This window comes from Anolis sagrei, chromosome X, assembly GCF_037176765.1.
Source record: "Anolis sagrei isolate rAnoSag1 chromosome X, rAnoSag1.mat, whole genome shotgun sequence".
NCBI classification, from domain to species: domain Eukaryota; kingdom Metazoa; phylum Chordata; class Lepidosauria; order Squamata; family Dactyloidae; genus Anolis; species Anolis sagrei.
The window spans coordinates 42,918,677-42,938,938 of NC_090034.1; the positions used below are offsets into that span (position 1 = coordinate 42,918,677).

The following is a 20,262-nucleotide window of genomic DNA, read 5'->3' on the forward strand; positions in this document are numbered from 1 at the left end:
AAAGAAATACAAAGATCTGATGTAGTCAGGAAACCTTTTGTGTTTTCATCCCGAGTAGCTGATGTTTCAGTGTAGGTCTGCTTCTCTTCAGAAATTAAATCCTAAGCAGAGTTGACCAGTGAGCATTATTGTTTTACCTGCTTCTATTGGATCCTGGTTCTTCCTTTTCCCTGAAGTCCAAGCATTGGGACAGGGCTGGTTAAAGACACCTTGCTGCCCAAAAGAGGACAAGATGCTCCCCATCATGCCATATACAGAAGCCTCCTCAATAGGCAGTTCAGTCTTTCCTCATCCTTGGTGATCGGAAGTTGTCCTCTGCTGTGTAACAGTCCTTTGTGTATGAGCTGATCACCTCACTCTGTTCGGGAATAAGTCTGGTCCCATATAGGAATCTGCTTTCTCCTTATCTGACCATAAGTCCATCTAAACCCAGTAATGTCAATATCGTACTGTCAAAGACTTTCAGACTGGAATCACTAGGTTGTTGTAGGTTTTTTGGGCTATATGTACATGTTCTAGAGGCATCCTCTCCTGACATTTCGCCTGGATCTATGGCAAGCATCCTCAGAGGTTGTGAGGTCCTCACAACCTCTGAGGATGCTTGCCATAGATGCAGGCGAAACGTCAGGAGAGAATGCCTCTAGAACATGTACATATAGCCTGAAAAACCTACAACAACCCAATGTCAATATCATTTGGCAGTTTTGGGATAGAAGAGCCTTATCAGGCCCACCAGGAGAGACAAGAGGCTACACCGAGACGGCATGAAAGGTGGCTGTATCACTGAGCTACACTTGCTTCCTTGCATTTCTTTGTTGGTAGAACACTTCTGGGAAGAAGAGGAAGGAGCTTTGTGATGCCATAGACTCTCAGAGCCAACTGTGTGACCTCTTCAACCGACCATTTGTATCCCCCCACATCCACATTATATCCCTAGGAGACGGATTTGCATTGGCTACAAGCCAGGGTGATCCTGTGCTCAGAAAATATTCATGATATAACCTTGCTATATGGCATTTCTTGTTGGGAGTTCACTTTCCAAAGTGGGAGTATTTCCTGGACTTACAAATGCCTCTTATGATGTCCTAACTGCAAAAGACCATGCGGATCTATGGACCCACTACTAAGACTCTACCCTTGGAAGACAATCAGACTTGGCCAAGAGGGATTGCCTATGATGATAATAATTATCAATGCAGTTTGAGATGTTCAAAGACCAGGCAGGAGAGTGTGATGGATTCAATTCACTTTTTTAATTGATTGCAATGCAAACAGGCATAAGTAGTTTTATTCCATAAAATCAGAAGATTCGAACTATACAGAAAGGAGGTGCATGCTTTATAACAGTGTAGATACCTTGCAAACAAGAGCAGGAGTCAGTCCATGAAAGAGGTGCTGAGCATGTTGTACAAATGGTGGAGACTTGGCAGCATCAAGAGCTCGGAGGTAAAGGAACATAAAATATTTCTGACGGCGTAAAGCACTGATATGATCAAATACAGCTCCCACCCTCCCGAGAAACAGACATTTGTGCAGTGTTTTTAAAACATTACAAACTGCATTGCACTGCCCATCTGCACAAGGAAATGCAACTTCGTCAGCTTTTGATTTATGGCAGTGACTCAAAAACAAATAAACAAAAATACCCATTAACAAATAAATAACCAAGAAGGCACAGTGACACAAGGGAGCAGAGTGGGAAGGGGAAGGAATGAGAAATGGTTACGGTAGCAGGGGAGAACACCCACAGTCTACTGAATGCGTAGGAGACCTCGAGATCTCCCAACGTTGCTCACCCACATTATGCCAAAAGCCCTACAAAGGCAGAAAGATATATACGGCTGTTCATCCCACCACACCACCAGAGCACTTTTAAGTTAACCAGCCAAAGCTCATGGGAGGGAGTAGAGGCATGTTTGCATCACCAAAACACAGAATTGCCATTAACTGATAAAGGTAAAAGTTAATTATGAGGGGTTTTTTTTTTGCACTGGAACTGACATGTCCCCCCCCCCCCCCAATAGTAACAATTGTTAATCTGTAATGTTTGTATTGGATCAGTAGGTACTGCTACAACACTGTCTGCACAGTTAAATATTGCAGTTGCAACCACTGACAAAATGTGAGCCTCGCTGCAGTGGGAAGAGAAACGCCTCTTTTATAGAAAGCAAGCATGTGGGGAAACCAGAGCAATAGCTACACCAGAGGACTTCCACTGAAAAGGGACGAGGCAAGGCTGGGAATCATGCAGCCCTTCAGGTACTGGTGATCTACACATCCCAACACCTCTCGCCATTGTCTGGGCTGGCTATGGCTGCAGGGAACTGCATGATTCGCAACCCTGGGCTGGCATCAATGTAGCTGACTACATTTTAAAGAAGAAAAACGCAACAGGCAACATCTATATGGACCAACTGCACTGTAATAAATAGAGTCAGGTGGGGGAATTCATTCATCAGTTAAATGGACACAAAATGTCATCTTTTTCCAGCATTCCACTGCTGAATGTGCCATGATATGTCTTAAAGTATTACTGACAAACAACTGAGCCAACTAATAGAGAAGTTTACATCTGGGCCTCGCTTGTCTGTTGTCATTCTTCTTCTTGAGCATTTGAAGCCCATTTTTTCAGCCCCCAGCACTCCACACAGAGATAAAGATAAGGGAAACAAACACACACATGCATCTTGTGTAAACTCACAATAAACAGACATGCAGTCTGGAGATCCAGTTGTACTTGCCCACATCACAGCTTCAAATAAGGGCAAAATCTTTGAAATTTTTGGGAGAACTCTGATGGCTAATCTGGTGTCATAAATGATATTAAGCTCCTGTGGCAGTTTGCCTTTTGGCCAGGCAATCAGCTGCATGTATTCTTTGATCATCCCAGCAGGATACCGTCAGGACTTTGGGAATGTGTAGAATTTGAACTGAACTGGAATGTAATATATTCTGATCTCACCAGGCCTAGGTTATGCTAAAGGATTTCAATAACAAACCATCCATAGGATTACTGCCTGAATCAAAGGGCAGCCACTAAACCCAGCCAGAGCTTGTCATTCATCTGACAGCAGCAATGCATCCACCTGGAAAGGCAATTCCTCCGAGGAATGTATATAATGTCTAAAATTCCAAGGAGACTGTTCACTTGCCTTTTCAATCTCTGTCTGGCAGATCTTTCATTTGTGATTCTTAAGTGCCTTAAGAGAGTTAATGCCCCCATATAGCATTGCCTCCATCCTCAAAAGATGCTCCCTTTCATTAAATATCTCTAATACCTAAACTGAAAAGGACATGTTTTTGTTGCTATTGATGCCAAACTCTTCAAAAGGAAAACTGGGCAGCAGGTTAGGCCTCCAAAGTATTTTATTGTCGACATATTAATGGATTTACCACTATGAGCATTTGGTTATTTGCTGAAATGGTAGCTCAGAGTTTCCCTTAAAAGGAAGATCTATCATGTTCTGGGGAAGATGGGGATGCCTTGGATTTTTACGAATCATTGTGATATCTATCTCATTTTCTCACACTTGAGGTGACCAAGGACAACCATCAAGTAAGTAAGCAAGTGTGTGGCTAAGAAAGAGAGTGAATGGCATATATGGGTGCATATACATGCTGATAAACCTCTGCCCTGAAAAGTCTGGGCCAAAAGGAGAATGAAGAAAATCCTACGTTCTGGCTGCAGGCAAGAAGACAATTCCTCCAAAATAAGTGGTTTTAGGAAAACCATCTCAGCACCACTAGAAACAGGACTTTCAGATGAGATCCTTAGGGTTGTGGAAACAGATGTGGGGCCGAATCCCTATGGAACCAGGCCTAGCAATGCCTTCTCTCTTCCAGAATCTATTTCTTTCATAGTGAGACAGAAACTTTGTAGGTCGAGGGTGGAAATTGCTAGCCTTTCAAATGCTGTTGCCCAGTTACTTCATCTTTCACCACAGCTCGTTGGTGGAGGCTGCCTTCCAATAGTATCCAGAAGGTCAGCATTGCATCTCCCCCTTGCCTATGTGGCTGCATGGCTGGAGGGACAGTTTCATCTTTACACAACAATGGGGTGGCTGCCTGAGGGAGTTGGTTTGGGGTGTCATGCAAAGGCACTCAACTGTTTTATTTATTTACGGCAACACTTTTACTCTTGCCTGAAGTCTAACTCAATCAAGTCTGGGTACTATGCATCCTGACTGGGGAAGAATGAGGTGTCTTTACCTCAAACAACAACGTGTCTTGAGTGCGATGGTTCTTTGGCACAATGATTTTTGTCTTGCTGAGGAAAAGGGTAATATGCCCATGCCCATCCCATGACGGTAAGAGAGCAGAAGCCCTAGAATGATCTCCGACGTACCATGACTCTAGAAGGCAGGACATGGTCGACAGTTGCTCCTTGGTAGCCTGTTGGTTAAGACCTGTCTACCTTTGTAAATCAGAGTTCAAGCAGTGGGGTCAAAAAGATCGAACAGGTGGAGCAAGGGAGTATATGCAGCTGAGCTGGCTTACTGCACTTCAAAGCAAGTCAAATAACACACAGGACAGCTGAAAGCATGGCAAGCAACCACAGCCTTCCAGCTGCTTTGGGAAGTGAAGGTGGAAACTTCAGCCAGCCCTAGCTAGCACAGGCAATGGCAAAAGACTATGTAGCTTATAGCCTGAAAAATCTGAGATGAGGGAAGCAGTCAGTTGCCCACCCTGATTTGGCCCCACTCTCCCACTGAATCCACTGTGCACAAACACACTGCAGCGAGTTGAGAACTCAGCTGGTACAGGCAAAGGAGAAGGGGGCAAGGCAATCACAGAAACACAGTGCAAACAGAACATAGCATGCGGATGAAGGTAACACTGTGACCTGTCCAAGAGCAACCAGTCGCATGTTATAGAGGATCACAAGGCTGCAGTCAGTCACTGCCTCCCCACCTTCCTCCTGCCAGAGTGTGGACAATGAAGGCTAGTGGGGTGGGAATATGGCCCAAAGATTGTGACAATCCCACATTTCTCTGCTGCTATTCTTGACCCTCTGATCCTGCACACACACATACACGCACACCCCTGCAGAACACTGAAAGATACAAATGATGATTCCTAAGAAGTCATTTCATGCACCCTCCAAAAAAACAACCCCCCCACAAGTCCTTGTTGTTAACAAGAGACAGAACAAAGTTGTCTGTGTTGTGTGTATAAGAGCCACTGCAGGTTGAGAAAAGCCATCACGCTTTAGCGGGGGAACTCCAGAGAAGGGCACACAAAGAGAAAAAAAACGGCCACAGGATGCAAGGAGAGGTGTGCGAGGGGAACGGAAACCATGGCTTCATTGCCATCTCCTGGGTCACCGTCTGCACGCTGGCCAACACATATCCGTCAGGACACAACAACAGGACGAGACACAGAAGAGCTTTTGCCGTGGGCCGTGGAGTCCCTGGAGAAAAGGAGTGGATGTGGACATGTCAGTACACGATCCAGTCCCCCCACCCCCACCCCCCAAAGCTGGAGCAGTCCAGCAGGAGCTGCTATCACTGGCTAGAGTTTGGCATCCCATCCTGGGCAACGGTTGCTCAACGCTAGGAAGAAAACACCCCGCAAGAAAGCTAACGGTTAGAACTGATATCACACCTGCATTGCAAAGGGATTTAAGCATCATTGGTGATAACCTTCTACAGTAGCACCCCTTTGTGATCTAAGCCTGCTTTTTAAAAAAAATGTCATAACCTCCCTTTCCTGTCTCAATCTAGAATTTCAGATTGTCCCGGACCTGCACTGAAAGGTATAGGGACCACAGTACCAGGAAGAACACCAAAAGCTTACAAACTCTCCTTTCAAAGTTATGTTTTGCTTGTCAAGTGCATTGTACATTGTACATTGGCGTTAATGAGAATTGTAGTCACACAAAAATGGAGTGCACCTCACGTCCCAGCTTCCCTTCTCTGGTTGTAAAATTAAAACTCTGTCCATTGTGACATGTGTAGTATCCCATTCAAATGATCAGTATTGATTACTGTTCAGGCTAGAGATTGTTTTCATGATGTTGTCTTGTGTTATTGTGATGTGTTTATTTTATTTTTGATTATTTCAATTTTATTTTATTGCTTTATGCTTCAATCTTTGTTTTATTGGGCTTGTTCCTATGTAAGCCGTCCCAAGTCCCTTCAGGGAGATGGAGGTGGGATATAAAATTAAGTTATTGTTGTTGTTGTTGTTGTTATCTGGGACTTATAGGCTAAATTATCCAAAGGGTCAAAAGTTTCCTACCCCTGGTCTCAAATTAGCTTTTTTTCTCAGCCCTTTGGAGGTGCAAAACGAGAATTTTCTGTAGTCAATGCCATATCCTCTATACTGCAAAAAGAACAAAGCTTTGAAATGGTATACGACCCATGGCCCCAATGGCTGAAGGCATCTAGGGGTTGTAGCCCAAAAAGGCAGCTTATCCAAGTTCTGCAAGAAACTGCCATGAGCCAGCTCCATAGTAATCCCCACCCATTCTCAACATGAGCCTCAAAGGATGGCAGCAAGTTTTTGCTGTGTTCCAGTTTCTGGACAGCAAAAGGATTCTCTTCTGTGGCCCACATATTTTAGAGAAACAAAAGCTCAGGATTTTTAAAAAAGGCAGCAGGCTCACTCACCCATCCGTGTCTTTCTTGCTCTCCTCAATGTGCGCAATCGACTCGGATCGGAGGCGGTTAGTCACTTCGTACGTGCGCAAAGTGACTCCAAATATATCCTCGTGGTATCGGTTGTCATCCTGCAGAAAGGGGGAAGAGAAGCACAAGACAGAAAGTCCATTCATGATTACTATCTTGCAGAACATCGGTCCTTCAGTGAAAGCATAAAAGAGAATTCAGTGATTCTGTCTTTTGTTTGTCCAGGACTTTTGCTTCAAAGTCCAAAAGCACTGCCAGCATAGCCAATGGTCAGAGAACTGGGAAGCTGAAATCCAAAAGATCCGAACTCTAATCTAGAAGACCAGGGTGGTATAAAATAAACATACATTATTTCCTTCTTTATCCAACCTCCATTAGAACCCACTTCTCCTTCCCACACTATGAGATACCCATGTGTTGAATTACAATCTTCAGGACATGGACCTGTCCACTAGTAAATGTACCATCCAAATGGAAGCCAGGGTCTTCTTATGGTGAGTTCCAGTCCAGCTCCACTGCCTGTTCTGGTGAAGTTCTGAGGCTGCAGTGCAGCTTTTCACCACCCTGCATCTTCTGAACACATTAAACTACATTTCCCACCACCTGGTGAATAATAGGGGCTGTAGTCCAGCATATGGGAGCAGAACCAGGTTGGGAAGGTGACTGCAGACAAGTATGACCAGAACAGTGAGTGCCCTGGGGGATGTGTGCTCACCCTTAGCTTGCTGATGAAAGTGCTGGCCTCTTCGGCTGCCAGCTTGCCTTGCTGCCTCACAATGTTTTGGATGGTCTTGAGAACATCTCCGGCCATGGTGACGTCACCGCAGACATAGATGTGGCCGCCTTGTTCCTTCAGTGCCTTGTAAACAGATCCTGCCAGCTGCTCCTGCAAGATGTCCTGCACGTATTTCTACAAAAAAGGAAAGGGTACAGCTAGGACCTCATTGTGTATTGTGAAAGGGAAGGGGCCATCACATTCCAGAAAGTGGCTCATGGGTGGGGAAAAGTATCTCAGAGTGCTGGCAGGTACTTTAGAAAGTAATTTGTTACTGCTACAGTTCAAAAATGTGAAGTAGTTAGAATTACCATTTTAAAAAGGCAACTCTTTTCTTACTTGTTTCTTAAAAGTAGCTAAAGGTTACCTTGAAAAATCCAAACATTATCAGTTGCAGGCCTGTGGTCCAAAGCAATTAAGTTATAATTACAGTGCAAAAGAGCTAAAGCTATCTCTTAAGTAACAATTATATTTTGACATAGTTATATATTTATGAATGGAAAACAGTACCCATCACAAGAGCTGGTGTCAAGTAAAACATTCTGGGCTACCTTTGGTTTATCTGGCTCCCGGGAGTAGGCCGTGAACAGGTCCTTGAAGACATCTTTGCTTTTGGCCAGCAAAGTGTCCTCTTTGTAAATGTGGTCAATCTTGGACTGGCGGCAACCAAAGACCAGTGTCATGGGGCAAGGTTTCAGTCCTAGGGATGAGACAGGGGAAGAGAGAGAAGGGAACGGAAGTGTAGTACAATTGCATCCATCTTCCCAGGAGCAGAAGGCACTTAATCCACATCATGAGAGATAACTTCTGGTCACATCTAGGACAAGCATCTCAACTCTGAGCATTACCTGGGAAGGAATCCCATTGCAGAATTGCAGCACACCCAAATACCCAGGAGTTACTCCAGACTGTGCTCTGATCTACAAGAAGCACTGCTTGAATATCATGCAAAAAGTGGATGCTAGAAACAATATCATATGAAAGCTGACTGGCACAACTTGGGGATCACAACCAGATACAGTGAAGACCCCTGTCCTTGTGCTTTGCTACTCTGCTGCTGTGGAACACATCTCACCACACTAAAACAGTGGATGTGGCTCTTAATGAGACGTGCCACATTATCACAGGATGTCTACCCCCTACACCACCGAGAAATTATACTGTTTAGCTGGTATTGCACCACCTGACATTCACCGGGAAGTAGCAGCCAGTAATGAAAGGACCAAGGCAGTGATATCTCTGGCCCATTCCCTGTTTGGATATCAGCCAGCATGATAAATTCTTCATCTTAAATCAAGAAATTGCTTTCTAAGATCTACAGAGATACTTGCAGGAACACTTCAGCAAGCAAGAGTCCAAAAGTAGCAGGCTAAAATACAGCACCTCAATCAGTGGCTGATACCAAATGAGAGATTCTCCCCTGGATACACAGAAGACTGGGTGACTTGGAAGGCGCTGAACAGACTGTGTTCTAGCACCATGAGATGCAGAGCCAACCTTAAGAAATGGGGCCACAAAGGGGAGTCCATGACATGCGAGTATGGAGAGGAGAAAACCACAGACCACCTATTGCAATGCAATCTGAGCCCTGCCACATGCATAATGGAGGACCTTTTTATAGCAACACCAGAGGCACTCCAAGTGGCCAGCTACTGGTCAAAGGACATTTAATATAATGCCAAGTTTTTAAATTTTGTGTTTTTTAAAAAATACATTACAAGTGTACCCTTGGTTCACTTCTGATATGACAAATAAATAAAATAAAAATGAGAGATAAACTTCTAGAATCTAGAGAACCAGAACTACCAATCCTTTCCAGATGTGTGCAGCCTCAGAAGAAGAAGTGGATATGTTGGCAAGAGTGTCTTCAGAGATGTTGCTGTGAGGATAAAGTGGAGTGCAGGAGAACTCCATATGGCGCCTTGAACTCACAACAAGAAAGGCAGTGCTGTATTGCAAGTTAGAAGAGTTGGCCATTCTGTTTTGGAGCTTTACTAAGAGAAGGCAAAGAGACCTCATGAAAATACCGACCCAGGACCTACCTTTGTTTTTGATATCAAAGAGTCTCTGCTGCCAAAAGCTCCGGAAAGGAGCAATCCCTGTCCCAGGACCTATCAGGATGCAAGGGACCTGTGGATCTTGTGGCATGTGGAATCCAGGAGCTCTGGGTAAAGAAAAGAAAGGTGGGCTGTGATCAACCAAGCACGTTTAGCTTCCTTGTGAGTGGAGTAAATGCACCGAGAGCATCAGAACAAAATCAGACCTCCATCCTGAGTATATCTCTCTGGAAATCTCAAGCACTTGTACACATTTGCTTTTGATTCATCTAATAAGGACATTACACTAATATGGATTTTGGACTATATTTATGTCCAACACTGTTTCCTTTGCTTATTTTATTGCCAACTATTTTAATTCAACCTCACAGTATAGCCTATCTCAATGTGTTTAATGCAGGTTGTAAGAGTGCATAGGACTGCAGACTGGCTCAGTCTCCTGGGCTTCAACAAGATGAAAACCAGGCTCAAGTCCAATCTTTCCAGATTTTTAAAATGTCTAGTTTCTCACATCTTACCCTCTGACAAAACATGGCACTATTTCATCTTCCTGGATCCGGTTGAACCAAGAAGAGCAAACTCCATGGTGTATTGGCCCTTCCCCATCTAGAAAAAGGCAGAAAGGATAGTGGTTAATGTGGAAGCATTGCCATAGAAAACATCCAGCATTGGCCCTTAAATCACTACTCTGATTCTGAATCTGGACATCTGACTTCTAAAACTCAGTTAAAATGCAACCATAAAAGCACATATTAAAACAGACACATATTAAAAGAGCTGAGATAAAAGTTAAAGCACAATAAACACAGAATGTGATTTCAATGTCATCGTTTAAACCGATTGCGTAAGCCTGGGGATCAAGTCAGCTATTGAACACTGAAAACAATAAGACAAAATGCAAAGGTAGCGCTCAACAGATGAATCTCAAGAATATGAAGATGGGTCAAAAAGTAATGCCTCCATCGCTCTAACTTTTATTTCTTTCACAGCCACCGGACTATCTATGCATGATATGATAGAGGTAATCTTACTCTACTGATAAAGTCTTTTCTTGTTCAGATTGTCTGACTGGAACCATAAATCTGAATCTAAAAGAAAGTTGTCATTGATTTCTGGCAAAAGAAGGTTGCACAGATTGTCTGACTGGAACCATAAATCTGAATCTAAAAGAAAGTTGTCACTGATTTCTGAGAAAAGAAGGTTGCACACCTATAATCGCTTGAACAATGTTTATGGGGATGCTATAATGGACATCAGCAATGTGCGACCTCTGCAAGACAACTTATGTGGTTTCAGATTCAGTGGCTTGAATGACATTAAAACAGCTTTAAAATCATGGGTCATGAAGCAAAACCCTGAATTTTTCCAAAATGGGTTTGATGCCTGGGTTAAACAATGGCACGAATGTGAACAAACTGATGGTGACTACGTTGAACGGTAATTTAGCATAGAGGATAGTTCAGGCTATGACCTGTAGCAACTTCTGCTGTTATATGTTCATTCATAACTTTCTGCCACAGGAGGCAAAACTTTTTAACCCACCCTCGTACGAAGTGGCATTTAGACTTCTCACATCTAGGTAGGGTTTGGACTCCACGCTCACTTTTCAATCCCAAAAATACCCTCTGCTTTTTTTCTTGTTACCTCTGGTGCAATAGGAGACCACGGCCACGGTGAGGTGAACCTCATCAGGATACATGTCTGGAGAGGAGCTGATGGAGTAATAGCGAGGTTGAAGCAATGGAAGCTGAGTCAACAGGAGGGTGGAGGGCATCTGCACAGAGGGGAACTCTTCCAGCACTTCAACCATGGTGGGGTTCTTGGACCATTTCCACTCTTCATACTCCTGCAGACCCTGGATGAGAGAGGAAGTGCATTACTGTATTGTTGAAGGCTTTCATGGCTGGAATCACTGGGTTGTTATAAGTTTTTCAGACTTTATGGCCATGTTCCAGAAGGCAAAACATTAGGAGAGAATGCTTCTGGAACATGGCCATACAGCCCGAAAAACTCACAACAACAAAGTGCATTAGGTTAGGCCAGCCTTCTCTTGATACACTGACAAACTCCCCATCTAGAAAAGCTCCCCTTTCTGGCGATGGCTGCCAAAGGAGCAATGCCAGCAGAACAAACCCCTTTTAAACATGGCAGGGGGAAGTCAGACCTACATGCTGGCTGTGGTCACTGTGGGGGTTTGGAGTTGGACATCAACAGCATTTAGAAGGTTGATTGTGGATAAGCCAAACAGTGGGGGGAATAGTACAGTTCAGGGGTGCCCTACTTATGATTTTTTAATTCAGAGTAATAATTTGGTAAACAGAAATCTTATACTACCTAGATTCTGGGCTCAGAGAATTTATCAATAAAAAATGGTTAAATAAGGTGTGAGCTATAGCCCTACCGGAAAAGTCAACCTATAAATTAAGATTAGCAGAAGAAGAAATTAAAGAAGATCTGTTTGATAACACGCAGAAGCCATTTATTAGCTTTGTGTGTAAAAGCAAGTGTGTTCATCCACAATCCAAGAAAGATTGTGGATGAACAATTAGAAAACATATTACAATAATTACATGTATTGGATGACATTAGAACAAGCAGAAGTAACAGAATTGACAGAGCTGTATCCAACACTATTATGAGTGATGCAGGGGGAGGGGTGCTACAGATTTGGGAATAGATGAACAATTTTATTATGTTTTCAATGTTTTGATGTGTGTGTGTGTGTGTGTGTGTGTGTGTGTGTGTGTATCAGCATCTAGAGGGCCATTTGTTCCCCACTCCTGATCTATCTAGGTCAGGAGGCTTTTCCCAAGACTGTAACATTTTGCCAATGCCTTAAGCATTATCTACCTTGTAAATATGAGGGCAGTGCAATGGGATTGAGGGAGAGGCAGAAAGGCACCTCAGTATCTCATCACAGTCCTCCCCTCCAGCCCTAACCACTGACCTTGCTAAGAACTTGGAGGCGCTTCTTCTCCTTGTCATTGGTGGCCAGTAAGGCAAACTGTTGCAACAGGATTGGTGTGGGAGGGGTGGTGATATCCAGGTAATATTTGAATGCCTGGAAGATGGTACAGGGTGGGATGCGGTTCTCATCTGTCCAATTGCTGATGACGCCTGTGGAGACATAACTAGGTTCATCTTCAACATCACAATAACATTAGAGTTTCTTGTCATTAGAACAGGAGTTGGTTGCCTCACAGATCTAAGGGCACATTACTCTCCCACTGTCACCGTTGATGAAAGATTCAAATAAAAGCTATGCCAGTTTGTTGCTTGGTTAGAAAAATGGCTTGGGTAGGCCCTGACTAGGACAAGTGAATCATGAGAAATGGGAGGGCTTGATTTAAGCCAAGGATGTCAGAATTTTTTTGATCGAGGGCCACATCAGCCTTATGGTTGCCATCAAAATGTTGTTGAATCTATGGACAGAGAATCCATAAAGAAGGTCTGCTATAATTTTTGTAAATAGTGATCAGTGCTCTTTAGATTTTATCTGGTTGTGGCCCTGGATGTTACTGAATGACAACTCTCATCCCCTTTGATTATCTATTATTTGGATTGGGAACAATGGGGATTGCACTTGTGGCTCTGAAGTTGTGGAAAGGCTGAAGGCCATTTTAAAGCCAGACATCCTATCCACAAGCCTTGTATCTCAAATCAAGCCCCACTCTCCTGACCAAACAAAACTAATTGCAGCCTCCCAGATGTCACTGTATCCCTACTCCCATCAGCTCTAGTCATGATGTCTAATGAGGAGGAATACAGGAGTTGGAGTCCAGCATCTGGAGGAGGGCCACATAGAATGACACAGGTCCCTTACACACAGCCATATAACTCAGAATATCAAGTCAGAAAATCCCACAATATCTGCCTTGAACTGGGCTATCTGAGTCCACACTGCTATATATTCCAGTTCAAAGCAGATAATGTGGGATTTTATTCAGTTGTGTGGAAGGTCCCCTGGTGGGCTGGATTTGGCCCATGGGCCTTGAGTTTGACACATGTTGTTTAAGCAGAGATTGGATGGTCCTCTTTCAGGGCTACTATGGGTTCACGTTTCCCAAGAAAAGGGTTGAACTAGATGATGTCCAATGTCCCATCCATCTTTAAAACTCTGTGATTCTACAAACATGTGTGAAATAGAGTAGAAAGCACATTTTTCAAAAGCTTAAGGCAACACCATCAATTCAGAAAATTTAAAATATCAGGAAGATGTCAGATAAGATCAGTAAGGGCCTTTCCACACAGCCAAATAACCCAGAACATCAAAGCAGGAAATCCCACATTATCTGCTTTGAACTGGATTATATGGCAGTGTGGACTCAGATAACCCAGTTCAAAGAAGATATTGTGGGATTTCTTGGCTTGATATTCTGGGTTATATGGCTGTGTGGAAGGGCCCCTAGGCATATCAGGACATGAAAACTATCTGCTGTTATTAGTAAGTAAACATCTGCCCTAGTTTTTGGACTTTTCTGTTTCCTTGACTGATTTCCTAATCAATCAGGTTGAAGGCCTTATGGGAGAGCCACACATTCCCTATCCATAACCTTGGCTAGAAATTATATGGAAAACATGTGACTAGAGAACTTAAGCATATGCACACTTTTTAAGTATTTTGGATGGTCCTCAGAAAGAGTACTGACATGGAGCAGTGGTTTGAGTGTTGTCCTAGGACTCTGGGAGACCAGGGTTCAAACCCCACTCAGCCATGCAAACCCACTGGGAGGAGATCTTGGGTAAGTCCAACTCTCTCAGCTTCACAGGAAGGCCTTGATGAATCCCTCTCCAACAAACTTTGCCAAGAAAAGCTTATAACGGGTTGGCCTTGGGGTTGTCATAAGTCAGAAAGGCACCCAGCAACAGCAATGATTTTGCGGAGTTGTTAACTAATGCAAACAAGCTGTTCCAGAAGGTGTCTTCAAAGATTATGACCCCTCCCAATAAAAATACTTCATCTCTCTGGAACACCTCAGCAAGAGAGAGTACAAAAGTGGCAGGCTCAAACCCAGAACCTCAACCAATGGCTGATACCAAATGAGAGACTCCCCACAGGGCACACAGAAAACTGGGCAACTTGGAAGGCGCTGAATAGACTGCGCTCTGGCACCACGAGGTGCAGAGCCAGCCTTAAGAAATGGGGCTACAAAGTGGAATCCACGACACGCGAGTGTGGAGAAGAGCAAACTACAGACCACCTGCTGCAATGCAACCTGAGCCCTGCCACATGCACAATGGAGGACCTTCTTGCAGCAACACCAGAGGCACTCCAAGGGGCCAGATACTGGTCAAAGGACATTTAATCAACTACCAAGCTTGCAAACTTTGTGTTTTGTTTGTTTGTTTGTTAAAAAAGGCAATGCAACTGTTTGGTCTGCCCCTGACCCGATAAATAAAAAAAATCTATCTACCAAAGATAAATTGGTAGATAAAACACATTGGTAGATAAAACACATAATGGTGTTTTACAGTACCACATGTATTAACAGGCTAATTTTCACAACCTTTTTCTGTAGGGCCCAATATAAATAAGACTACAAAATGCAATAGTGCTCCATAGTGTCAAGAAATGTCTTCTTAAAAAGAGAATGAGAATCCATTGTGTTACCATTTCAGAGATAAACCACAGAAATAAACTACTGAGCAGACATTTGTGTGTTTGTATCACATAACAGATGCAGCCCTGTCTTCATTATTGTCAAGATATTTATGCCATCTGCAGCTAAAGAACAGCCCATTTGGGTCTCCCATTAATAATAACAGGAGGCTTAGTAGATGTGCGCCTTTCAAAGTTGCCTCGAAAATGCCCCCTGTTTCTGACATTTGGCAGACGTGATATTGCACAGGGGCGACTTGCAAATTGTTGGTGATGGGCATGGTAGGATGCCTGCAAATTTCAAGCAATTTGGGTGGAAAACATCATAGTTAAAGGCAGCAGAACACTGGCTACAGTCCCACTGAAAATGAGTAAAATTTGAACGAACAAAATATAAAAGAGATATTGAATAAAATCCAAGTGGTAAATAAAGCAAATGCATTTTTTAAAAACACAAAAATGAAATCTGAAATGGTAGTGTTTTGCATTGTACACATTTTGAGAAATTGAGTACAATTATGTCTCCTGCACAGAGAAAGCAATCCCACACAACAGGGAATGCTTAAAACCGCCAAGCCTTGTTACCTAAAGCTGTGCTCCTTTCTTCCAACAGTTCCACTTTCACCAGCTGATTGGTTGGTGGTGCATCTTCCAGTCGTTCGATCAAGGCATTGACAAGGTCTTCGTGGTTCCCTGGGAAGACCCCCAAGTGGTCTCCAGGCTCATAATGCAGCTCCTTGTGCCCGTTGGTGTGGAGCCGCAAGAAGATGGTGGAGCGGCTAAAATGCAAAGGAAGGTTGAGAAAGTTCTAGTCAGTTTTCCACCAGTGCTTCCAGCAACACCATACCTAGCAGTAAAAAGATTGGCACAGAGCATAGCTCCTGCATAGTACATACGAGGGTTGAATGAAAAGTAATGCCTCCATCTTCGTTACTTGGGTTTGGATGGGAATATTTTAATAAATCAAATGTAGAAATAATCCTTAGAATGTGCTCTTTAACTACCACTATTCACTTTTCCACATAATCACCAGACAATTGGATATATTTCTGCCAATGATGAACAAGTTTTCTGAGGCCGTCATGGAACAAGTCGACATTCTGTTTTTGCAACCAGCATCCCACAGTTCTCTCAACATCTTCATCAGAAGCATAATGATGTCCCTGCAGATCTTCTTTCATTATTGGGAACAGATGGAAGTTAGACAGTGCTAAATCTGGACTGTATGGAGGTCGTATGGTGGTGAGAGTCATTCTCTGAAGTTTTAAGTCTGTGCACTTTCGTTTCAAGCGTCAGCATCCTGGGTACCCGTCGTGCACAGATCTTCCGATAGCCAAGCAAAGCAATAATGTGACCCACAAGTTCTTGTGAAATGTCAATTATGCTTGAAATTTCTCTCTGAGTGATACGACGATTGTCCTGAATTAATCTGTCAACATTTTGCTTGTGAAACTTGGTGGTTGCTGTCACAGGACGTCCAAATCTTTGTCACACAAGTCAGACGTTCCCACCTCAATATCTTTAAACTTACTCGCCCAACAACGCACAGTTCTCACATCAACACAATCACCATAAACAGCTTGCATTCTCTGATGAATCTCCTTTGGGGTGACACCTTCTGCTGTCAAGAATTCAATGACTGCACGTTGCTTAAGTCACATTGACCCATCGTCTGTGCAGGGTTCCATATTTCACACTTTAACAACACAACCATTCAATGCTAAGGCTTCCCGCCAAAATGGAACTGTAGAGGAGTCTACTGAACAAGCCAGTACCTGCCGCATACCAGTACTGCCATCTGTTGAGGAGTTACAAAGGTTGAGGCATTACTTTTCATTCAACCCTCATATGTATAGGTGCCTCAGAATGGTATTAGACATGGCGCCTGCAGTTCCTTACCTGGATTTTGGGCTTTGTAGGTTCTGACGGTTCAGAAGCCGGGCTGCAAAGACTCGCTTTTTATGAATGCTGTACAGACCTGGGGGAGGAAAGAGAAGGTCCAAAAAAACATTACCAGTGAGGTTATTTTGTGAAAGGGACATTGTTGTGCTTTAATTTACCTCCACAGAGAGGTGTTAAAAGGCAATGGTACTTGCAATGCATTGTTTCCAAACCTTGAGAAATAACAATGAAAGAGAGTGGAGCATTGAAAGTTACAACATGGTGGCAGGGTAAAAACAATATTAGTAACAGTAATAGTAATAGCAATAGTAGTAGTAGTAGTAGGAATAATAATAATAATAATAATAATAATAATAATAATAATAATTTATTACCTGCCTTTCCCTGCAGCTCAAGAGGCAGGGCACAACATTGTTAAAACAAGAGATAAAACACTTCTAAAACACACAGAACACATACACAGAGTTAAAATACAAATCAAAATCCAAGACTGAAATGCAGATTAACATTCATGACTTAAAATTGACTGTGTAGGTCTACCAGAAGGGAAGGGTCTTCTGTTGCGTTCTAAATTCTCATATGATTTAGCTGCCAAATCTCTTCCAGAAGGTCATTCCACAGCCTTGGGGCAGCTGATGAAAAGGTCCTCTGGGTGACAGTTCCAGTCAGCCCATGGACTGCACTTTGCCTACCCCTGGTCTAAATGTTCCCCTGCCGTGGGCACAGTTGAGGAATCAGATAGGGACTGTTGTCCAGCACCAAGGGAGGGAGTCAGGTTGGGGAAGGTGATGCTGGAGCAGGGGATAGCAATACCTTGGGTCAATTCAGGAGCCTCAGCTACGTAGGTCAGACGGAACTTGCTCCTCTTCCAGCTCCTGTCGTTGCTGATGAGAGAATTGTTGGCCATCTCAATGTTGACATCGTCGCCCACACAGAAGACATCGCACGCTGCCTGCAGAAGATACAAGAGGTTCAAGACCAAGCAAAAGGCCTATGCCCTTGGCAGGATCGCCCCACATCTCCCCAAATGTGCACAAGTGTGAGATTTGGAAAAGCACTGTGTGAGTGGCATGGCCAGGCAAGGAGAAGCATGATGGGTGTTGGGTAGGAACGGGTGAATCTGTCTATTTCTCATCAGTGTCACTTTTCTACTTGTTGAAACATTCATTTGTTTTGTCAGTGTGTTCATGAATCAGAGACTGACTGATTTTTTTTATCCCACGTGAATGTTCAGTGATATAATCAGTGGTACAAGGGTAAGGTTTTGCTTGGAGAAGAGAAGACTGAGGGCCCAGGTTAGAACATGCTGATTGAATGCTCCATAGTGTTCCCCTGTGGCTGACACACCATCTTCCAATTACCCCACGTCTTCCCCTAAGAGACAAAAAGGAAGTAGGCTACCTTGAAGACCTTCTTGGCCCATGTCCTGAAGGATTCCTCCTGTCCACAGAGCTCATCTCCCTCACCCATCCTCAGGATACGCTCCCCTCCCAGCTCTTCTAAGAGGGTGTCCACAGCACGGGCAAAGGCGCAGAAGTGGGGGTAGGCCCGTGACCCCAGACCAAAGACGGAGAATCTGCAAGCGAGCAAGCAGACAGAAAGGTGGTTGCAAGCAGTGAGTTGACAGCAGAGCCAATGGGAGTTGTTATTCTCTTACTAGAAGGCCACGAGCAAGGAGGGGGATTTGTTTATGTCTCCAGAGCCAGGATGTGACAATAAGTTCAGTGTTGCAGTTTGGGAATAACAATAGTATACTAGTATTTTTTTATTTATTATCCACCTCTCTTTACGGCTTGAGGTTGGGCAACACAGTTAAAATACATCATCGCAATAGGCTTTACAGAGTCAAGGTGGCAGGAAGTCTTGATAAAGGGGGATTGCATACTTGCCCCCCTTCCCTTTTTATTCAGAGCTTCACTTGGGGGAAGGGAATACATTTGAATCAGCAACAAAAGGATGTTCTGAATAGTACTTTGAACGGTTGAGCTTAAATTGGTAATTGAGACCCATTCGCTTTAGAAGAAGAGCTGCTAGAACAGGTTGCTGATCTGGAGCTTGGATCCTTCTTGGGAGTTTGGCTATGGGCCCTGTCATGAAGAGACAATTGGAAAGGCTGTCCTCAACTCCACATTGCTCATGCCAAGAGGACTGCAAACTTGCCACTTGACGTCTGCAGGTACTCTGTCACCAGAATTCACTCCCAAGACCTCTGTCCCACCTCCGCCTTCCCTGATCACCTGACATTGGCCAAAGGGCCAGTACTCTCAAAGTTATCCCTGTCTTCCGGCCCATCGGTTGAGGATTTCCGAGCATCTGAATATGAGGAGACGCTGTTGAAACGCACTTTGTAGCTCCTGCAAACAAGATTGAAGCAGAATTAGGGAAAAAGAAGAGAAGGCCACATACTGTAGATGCATATGGACATAGGAGGGGTGAAGTTGATGAAGCTAATGATGAAATGGACTCAAGGGTTTGAAACACCAAGCTTGTTTTTTGTCTTTTTTAAAAAACAGGGGTTATTATGTTATTTGCCATCTGCCTCAGCCTCCAATTTTCTATATCTATGTTTAGCTTTGATGGTCACAATTACTAATGGGAGGTGGGAATGGATTTTTCCAGCAAATATATTTTGCTGTGCACAATCCTTCTTGTAAAGCAACATGTTTTGGAGTGGCTTGTACTTCAACGGGCACTTGAAATCCATTAGAAATTATGAGGGCAACCATAATGAGTGACTGTGCTACATCTCCACGCTCACGCAGTTCTTTTCCTCTCTTGAAATGACAGAAAATGTCCTCGTAATTAAGGACTTACTCAGGACCTTTACGGGAAAATGCAGGTGAATAAAATCCACAAATGGATCTTCCCACTTTACCCATTTTAGCGGTCCTGAAAGGCTTTGAGATTACTCACTGTGGTGGTAATTGAGAGGTAGAGAACTCTAGTGCTCTCCACTCCATTCTGCCCATTTCCTGACCTCAGTCAGGCTGCAGCCATATAACCTGATTAATTACTTGGAAGAAATGACCAGCAAATGCACTAGGGCACAACTGCTGTGTTATTTGTGTTATTTTCTGAAACATTGCAGTGTCAAATAAAATTACTCAAACAGCTGTGAGAAAATCAAGCAATCCAACTCAAAGGTATTGGAAGTGTTGCAGTAGCAACAAGGCCAAGTGTCGGAGTTACAAATCAGAAAGTCTCTGGTCTGAATCTCATCCCTGCCCTAATGTACGTAACCATAGGCAAATTAAATTCTCTTTCTCTGGCTCAGTCTTTTCAGATGTAATGTTGATGGCA

General features: G+C 43.6%; 1 protein-coding gene across 4 annotated transcripts in view; it reads right to left on the minus strand.

Annotated features, from left to right (window-relative positions):
- Positions 1-1,234: 1,234 nt before the first annotated feature.
- NOS1 (nitric oxide synthase 1) overlaps positions 1,235-20,262 on the minus strand; it is a 220,834-nt gene continuing 201,806 nt past the window's right edge. For all 4 annotated transcript variants that reach the window (XM_067473256.1, XM_067473257.1, XM_060785472.2 and 1 more), the window contains 13 exons: positions 19,200-19,316; positions 18,364-18,538; positions 17,776-17,914; positions 16,960-17,038; positions 15,646-15,839; positions 12,409-12,578; positions 11,106-11,316; positions 9,980-10,067; positions 9,447-9,568; positions 7,956-8,104; positions 7,345-7,539; positions 6,612-6,730; positions 1,235-5,410 (listed from right to left, as the gene is read on the minus strand). In XM_067473256.1, coding sequence (XP_067329357.1) covers positions 5,353-5,410; positions 6,612-6,730; positions 7,345-7,539; positions 7,956-8,104; positions 9,447-9,568; positions 9,980-10,067; positions 11,106-11,316; positions 12,409-12,578; positions 15,646-15,839; positions 16,960-17,038; positions 17,776-17,914; positions 18,364-18,538; positions 19,200-19,316 — 1,816 coding nt within the window. In that variant the 3' untranslated portion in view covers positions 1,235-5,352. The remainder of the gene's footprint in view (positions 5,411-6,611; positions 6,731-7,344; positions 7,540-7,955; positions 8,105-9,446; positions 9,569-9,979; positions 10,068-11,105; positions 11,317-12,408; positions 12,579-15,645; positions 15,840-16,959; positions 17,039-17,775; positions 17,915-18,363; positions 18,539-19,199; positions 19,317-20,262) is intronic.